This window comes from Sander vitreus, chromosome 1 (genome assembly GCF_031162955.1).
Source record: "Sander vitreus isolate 19-12246 chromosome 1, sanVit1, whole genome shotgun sequence".
In the NCBI taxonomy this organism is placed as follows: domain Eukaryota; kingdom Metazoa; phylum Chordata; class Actinopteri; order Perciformes; family Percidae; genus Sander; species Sander vitreus.
Genome location: NC_135855.1, coordinates 27,131,889 through 27,139,792, shown reverse-complemented (window position 1 = coordinate 27,139,792; position 7,904 = coordinate 27,131,889). Strand labels below are relative to the sequence as shown.

At 37.6% G+C, this 7,904-nt stretch overlaps 1 protein-coding gene across 1 annotated transcript; it reads right to left on the bottom strand.

Annotated features, from left to right (window-relative positions):
- Window positions 1–1,043: 1,043 nt before the first annotated feature.
- srgn (serglycin) lies at window positions 1,044–7,267 on the bottom strand. Its single transcript, XM_078250694.1, has 4 exons — window positions 7,085–7,267; window positions 5,174–5,315; window positions 2,059–2,291; window positions 1,044–1,965 (listed from the first exon to the last, which is right to left on the bottom strand). Exons 1-4 carry the CDS (start codon window positions 7,137–7,139, stop codon window positions 1,859–1,861), a joined length of 537 nt encoding a protein of 178 aa, XP_078106820.1. The 5' UTR covers window positions 7,140–7,267; the 3' UTR covers window positions 1,044–1,858.
- Window positions 7,268–7,904: the final 637 nt, after the last annotated feature.

Sequence of the window (7,904 nt, the reverse complement as noted above, 5' to 3'; positions counted from 1 at the left end):
ATTTCATTAGTTCATAATGTCATTATAAACCTGACTTAATTCTAGTGACAACCACAGAATCCATATGCCACTTTAATTAGAGCATGATCATACAGACATTTTGAGGCCAATACATATATACTTTATATGTAGCCTATATATAAAGTTGAGAGGAAAACATGATATATTGTTTGATATTCTTTTTTTCAACATACACACCTTTTTTGATAGTGATCCTTTAATTTGGTTATTGAAAAAAAAATGTGTGACCAAAATATGTAGGCTACTGAGTGGGACATTTATTTTACAGTTAAAGATCAGTGCTCTCTGGTGGCAGACTAATGACAATACTGCTTCTAAATTTAAGACATATCTTTGGCATTTATCTACAGCAATTTGTTGTTACTTGTCTGAGTCGGCCAACATATACACTGATACAATACAATATGTGGGATAAACTAATATTTGAATAAAATCTGCCATACAAATTATCTGTATCTGGCTTTAATTGGTGATGTTGTTCAAAATACCCCTCACCCTTTAAAATAGCTTACCACTAATTATTCTGTTTATCGTGTTGTTTAGTGTGCACATTTGTTTTTAATGAAGAACTTAGACAATGCCTATTGTAATTCAATTGTACTGGCTTTGTCCAGCTGTTGTTCTAAAAGCTCACTGTAATGTCCCATCTCATATTCATCTTTTATATGAGTAATAACGTAACATACAATGTACAATGTCTAAGTAAGTATTTATGATTATTAACGCATTACATACATATTCTCTTTATGTTAGAAAAGTAGATTTATAAAGTCATTTTAGTTGAAATATTTATGCAAAAAAAAGCCTTGGAAATGATACAACTATAAAGCATCCAAAGATAATCTCTTTAATGTTCTGAGCAAGTATAAAAGTGAAGGCTGGAGCAGAAGAGGATAAACTCAAGAAAACTCTGTTTACCCATTAACTATCCAAACTACCCAACTGACTGCAGAGATATAATAAACAGTTAACAGAACTGATAGCAAGGCAGTTTTGAAAAAATCTACTGAAAACAAAATTGATACTGTTGATATAAATCCTTTATTGTATTTCAAATGCAAATTAGACAACAGAGCATGTTGAAATGCATGCAAGTGCACAATACATATTTTGAATATGTTTCAGCTCACACTGGTTAAGATTGCGTGAATCTGTTCCTGAGGGGTTTGGGTGTGCAAGATTCTCTTGTTCAACTTTGCAGAACAGCAGTTTACCAAAATATGTTGCATAACCCTTCTGGGTAAGTGTAAAGTGTCACAACATTTGAGACAAAGGGATCAGATAATATAAATATGTATTTTCTTTTGTGTGTCTTAAGGGAACACATGCCTCATAGCTCTAAAACAAAAATGGTTGGAACCACAGCTATACAGAATGAGCAATACGTGGACAAAGACAAACATCTTATTGCACTGGTAATACAATTATTTGAGCATATTCTAAATTTTATGGTAAAAAGCATATTCCAACTTACACATCTTTTCCACAAGAAAACGCAAATACAGGTCACTGCCAACTTAGACTAAATTAAAGTGTGTATATGTCTCAATAATGCAGACCATTTTTTTTTACTTTAGTAGCTACTTATACTCCATTGTTTACAGTTGTACTTCTGTCCCTGAAGAGAGTAATTCCTACCAATAGCACATTTGTTAATGTCTGAGCAACATGTTTTTAAAGGTGGTGATGCAATATTTGTTTTACTATTTGAATAGACAGGGAAGAAATGAAATAGATGCTAGCCTTGTGTGTGTGTGTGTGTGTGTGTGTGTGTGTGTGTGTGTGTGTGTGTGTGTGTGTGTGTGTGTGTGTGTGTGTGTGTGTGTGTGTGTGCAGTCTACAGCTGCAGAAGGTGGTCTTCTCTCAGCTCCTGCTCTGCTGGTTTTGCCTCACCCACCAGAGACCTGCTAGGGAACAACCGCCTCATTCCACTCGTATCCCCAACTACAAGCAGAAAAACAAGCACGGATCAGACTACATGAAGCAGAAAAAAAGGAGGACCTTGAAAACTTTTGAATGCCTTTTCTAAAAAATTACCTTTGTATAGCTTGCCGTCTTCCTCTGTCCTGGACTCGCCGGAGCCTGCCTCACTCTCAGCAGGCACAAAGGCCCAGTCTGCCATGAATGTACTTTCAGCTGCAGAGCCTTCAAAGCCTCCAGACCCGTCCTCAGTCTGCACAGATACATCCCCCTGCGTTTCATCCTCTTCCATCTTTAACTCCACTTCATCCTCCCTTGGTGGACTCTCACCCTCCTCAGGCTCTGCCCTTCTGGAAACAGAATGAGATTTAGATATTAAAAGTTGATGGAGTCTGGCAGGTTGTAGCTGTGTTTTTTTAGAAGGCTGTCCACATTTATCATTTCAGTAAATAATACTCATGTTACCATGCAACCTTATCATCATTGACATTTTCACTGCATAAAAAACAACAAAAAGTAACAACTTCACAAACAAAACATTACACATTGCATCAGCTTTGCTCTAGTTGAAGTTGTCATGACATTGACATTATAGACCAAAAAAATAAATCAAGAAAATAATTGTTAGTTGCAGCCCTGCACACATATCATTCTGCATAGTGACAGTGACAACAACCAAAACATATTTTTGAGTGAAGGGGGGCTTTAAGGGTCCAAAGTTGGGTGTTGCTTTGTTTATGTTTTTTCATACTGATGATATGAAATGACTAATGATACTGTTTGTGTTGAAGCTGTTACTCCAAAAAAGAACAGAGGTATATTTGCTGTTTTAAGCTTTTGGTTCTCTTTAAGCAAGTGAAAAATAAAGAAAGCTTATTAAATCAGCAAAAATGTCTCTTTTCTTTTATAGAGTAACTCTAGAAGCAGTATCAATTTGAAATAAACCAGCCAGTGTAAGAAAATGACAGTTTCCAGTTTAATTATGGTCTTCTTTTTACATGTTATCTGGTACTTCTCACACATAAGTATCGGACTACTGTGGCACATACGCTGATACAAAACAATAGACCAGTAGCAGCCCACCAGGCGTCACAGCCCACTTCCTCTCAACACTTCCCTCTGACTTCCTGTTCAAGGCAAGCTGCAAAAGGGAGGGCTGCTGCTGAGGCCATTGCTGCTTCAGGCAAGCTGAAATTATGTAAGAGGCCAGATAAGACTCCGACTAACAACACTTTACCATCCTTTCCACTTGCTACTTTCTGTCTCCTACACTCGCCTACTTGCCTCTTTTCCCCTTCAAGTCTCTGATCCTAAATCTCATTTTTAGAACTGTTAAAAGGTGCCTCACAACCAAGTCATTTAATTCTCAGTTGGACTTTTAACCAATTTTATAGATCAGACCAGGTGCAATCATGTGATGGTAGTAGCTCAGTAGAGTAGCTTTGGCGCATTGATGCTAAAGTAGTCTCGCATTGCCAGACCTATCTCCACAGTGCTGCAAAGTAATGCTAAAGCAATCAGTCATCCACCTTTTTTATGCTTTAGAAAATGTGATAGGAAGCAGTGTTTTATGATTAAATGTTTGCATTTTTCTTTGGAACTCTTGTAATACATGTACGTCACTGTGTTAGAGTTTACATTATGTGAAGACTATGCTACAGCTGATTAAATTCATTCAAAACACACTGTGTGATTTCAACAACATTGTAGCTGGACTGCAGCTGGATAAAATATGATTTGTGGTATTCATTTTTGAAGTTTCCTTTTTTTTTAATATAAGTCATTAACTGATATAATTGATGTTGGTTAAAAGGAACCCTAAAAGAGGAAATTGAGGGCTTAGGTCAAGACTGTGATACAGACTTTCTCAGTAGTCACATACATTAAAACAGAAATTCTTTCACACACACACACACACACACACACACACACACACACACACACACACACACACACACATGCAGTTCTTAACTGGCTCATTAATTCCAAAGGGTCACAGTTTTGAAGTTCAAGTTAAACTGGACAGAGAGTCTATATAAAAATGATGGTTTAGATTCCTTTCAAGATAAAACTTGCAAACAATTCAATCCTAACTTCTGCTGAAAGAGTTAGATGTTGGATGATTTTACAGTAATCAAAGCTGTGAAGCAGTTGGTCATGGAGAAACAAAAAACTCCAAACACCACCAGAGACCAAAGGGATTAGGGCTAGATGTATATGCCGCTTAAGACACACTAGCTAGATTTCAACAACATTGTAGCTGGATTGCAGCTGGATAAAATATGATTTGTGGTATTCATTTTTTAAGTTTCCTTTTTTTGAAATATAAGTCATTAACTGACAGAATTGATGTTGGTTAAGAGGAACCCTAAAAGAGGAAACTGAGGGCTTAGGTCAAGACTGTGATACAGAGTTTCTCAGTAGTCACACTTTAAAACAGAAATTCTTTCACACGTACCATATGTGCTAATAACACACACACACACACACACACACACACACACACACACACACACACACACACACACACACACACACACACACACACACACACACACACACAGTTCTGAGTAGGTTTAACAAAAACAAACATTTTGGTCAATCTACTTTAAAATAATCTGTAAGCAAATTAAAATGATCTGTATTAAAGTATCTTTCAGTTCAGAGAAAACATTTCTGCCCTTAATTTCAAACTCAGCCATAGACCAACACCTTCTGCATTAATGATGTACACTATACTCCTACTTCTGTACTTAGTGACTACATGAAATAGATCATGATTTCTTTAGGTCTTTCTTTCTCCAGCTCTAACCTCTCTGCCCTCTCTGTCAGTCCCTTTGTCTTTCTTTATCCCTCCACGTTGTCTTCTATTTTGGGTTTTTTTTGGCCACCTACCTCACACTTACATACTCTCTCACACACACAAACACACACACAAATAACATGTATACACACAGAGATAGAAGCGGACAGAGGTTGTGTTGCTGGAATTGGGTTAACCAACGTAACTGATCCAATGCAGCATCAGCATTTCTATATTTAAAGTCTGCATTTATCTGACAACACTAGATTGGTCAGTCAACAGCCATGGTTGTTTTGTTTTTCCAGACTCGCTGCTACAAAGACAATCTCACCTTAGTCTGAGCAACTCACAGAGCAAATAAACCATCACATCCCAAGCTTGTACACTCTCACACTCACAGACACACACAGACAACACATGAATACTTACAGATACTGTGCAGTTGAAGCAGGCAGTTTAGCTGGTAGGTCTGGCCTCCACGCCATTTCTTGACTTTGTTGGGTCACACAGTTGGCCTGGTCACCCTTGGGGTTACATCTCACAAACTTATACACAGCTGTTCTAGGTGCTCCTAGAGAGAGAGAGAGAGAGAGAGAGAGAGAGAGAGAGAGAGAGAGAGAGAGAGAGAAAAAAAGGGTTGTTGATGTTCAGTTTGTGTATTTTGTTGCAACAATACTAAAGAGTGATCTTTCTAATAGAGTGTTTCAGGATATTACAGCATTATTCTGCAACAGGGTAAAGTGGCAGTTGACCTTACTGGCTTCAGCGGTATTTATCCTCTTCAATAATATGTAAGAATAGGAATTAATGGCATCACCGCTTTTTCTTAACACATGGCAGCAAGTTGATCATGGAAATGATCTGATGCTAAGCATTAGCAGTTTTTTTCCACCAACATCCTCTGTAAAGAAATCAGCTATCGAGTGTTGCATTGTTTTTCATCTGATCGGGGGATCTTAAATGTTCGATGATTGATGTTGAGCATCCTGTTTGCACAGTGCTCAGCCAAAATCCCTATTTCCCGTTTTGTTGGTGTGACATTATGGTATCACACTGATACTACTGCCAAAGATAGTCTACCACAAGTTACCATACAGAAGATATCTGAGAGTTGTATCAATATCATTTAATAATACATTTGGATGTTTTTATATGGGTGACAAGTAGTCTGAAACTTGTTTCAGTAAAATGGACAATAATAGTGTCACAAAAAAGGCATATAGGCCCAGTATAAACTGATGATAATCTGTTGCTTGGGTGTAAGTGTTGGTGTCAAGTGCATACTATGTGACACCTATAATAAAATAAGATTTTGTTTTATAACCCTTATTCGACTGAATAAAATCTTGATTTAGCTGCTGCTCTTATTAGTGCTCTTATTAGTGATTGGCAAAATACAAGAAGAACAGAGCCAAAGCAACAGTAGCCTACTTATATACTTTTTCCTTTTTCTTTTTAAATGTAACCCTGTATTAATACATTAATTGCGACATGTACTATAAGGGAACGTGATATGTGGTCTACACATATGCAGTAGACAATGTATAGAAAACTAGAGTAATACTTTGGATATCAATACATTTTTATTTGTCACATGAAATCGTTTGAGGTACAATTCCAGTATAATGTAATCCCATCAGCTCCTTCAAACCTAAATATTGAGGGTTAGCCTAATAAATATTTTAAGTTGAGTCTATAATACTACTACTTGATTTAAAAACCATTGAGTATCAGATATAATTCAGCATATCAAAGGAATGTTATTTTTAAATGTATAAGGGTTTCCCTATGCAGTTTCCTTCCTCTAGGCCTATATAAAAAAAGACACTTTCAGGGTGAGAGTCCAAAAAGCCCCCTTACATGTACACAGTGTTCAACAAGCCACAACGCAACTTCGCTCGGAAACTGAACCTTTCCTCTTTCAGATTGAATAGGAACTAGAGCAGGCAGGGGCTCCCACATGTTTTCCCCTCATGAACCTACTTACCGTGATGATCCTCATATGATGTTATAGTAGGAACAGATTCATTTTGACTTTAAAGTGTTTTGTACATATACCATCAGATCAGCAGTGAGGACTAAGTAACCTGAAGTTAACATAAGAGTCATAGTTACTTACGGTAACCCCATTATTCCTAATTTTGCTTGTCAATCAAAGTGACCCCAATTTTAGGGTCACTTACTGCTCTGATATTGTGAGGATATTCCGGGAAAGCACTTAAACTGTCCGAATGTTGATTACTGCCTGTCTCAATAAAGTCCACATAAAGTCCACAAGCTGCAACCTGTATCCCCGTAACAAGAGTCCGTAAGTATTTTATAATAAAATTGTCGACTTACCCTTTCCGTTATGTAAGGCGAGGCAGGAGATAACGAGGAACAGAATCAGTTTCATCCTCAACTTTGTCTTTCTTTAACAGAAATACCAGGGAAATATAAAGGCACTCCTTCTCGAAATGAAGCTTCTTGTGCTTGGTGGTAAAGTGTTAAGTGTAAACTGTAAAACTCACACAGACAGCCAAACTCCCCCTAAATGAGTTCAGCCCTCTGAGTGCGTCATGGTTTCCTGAGGTCTTCTTGTGCAGAAAGTGGCTGAACATCCTCTGTGGAAACTTTTTTGCTTAAGCAGCCTCAAATATCAGATATCAGGTTGAAGTTTGCGTAACTGCACACTTGGACTGAGGAAATAACAGAAGATTCAATCTGTGTTTCTGATAATAACTTGAGAAGAAGCGACAATTTGTCTTAATTGGCTGCGGGCTCATTTTGTAGTAAGATAAGAAAACGACAGTATCTTTGAAAGTTTCTTATTTTACACACCACAACTCGGCCCATTGAATTTGATCTTTTTAGGTCTCTTCAGTTCATGCAAAAAAGCAATTTTACGCTGTCTCACTGTGTGTGTGTGTGTGTGTGTGTGTGTGTGTGTGTGTATGTGTGTGTGTGTGTGAGAGAGAGAGAGAGAGAGAGAGAGAGAGAGAGAGAGTGAGCGAGAGAGAGTGAGCGAGAGAGGGGGGTGTATACCCCTTTATTTCTTACTTCAAGTTTTCACAAGGTTTAACAAACAGAAAAAGGAGAGAAATACAACTGCTACAACAACAACAACAACAACAACAACAACAAAGCAACAACAACAGCATCACCTTCTGTGGGTAACACA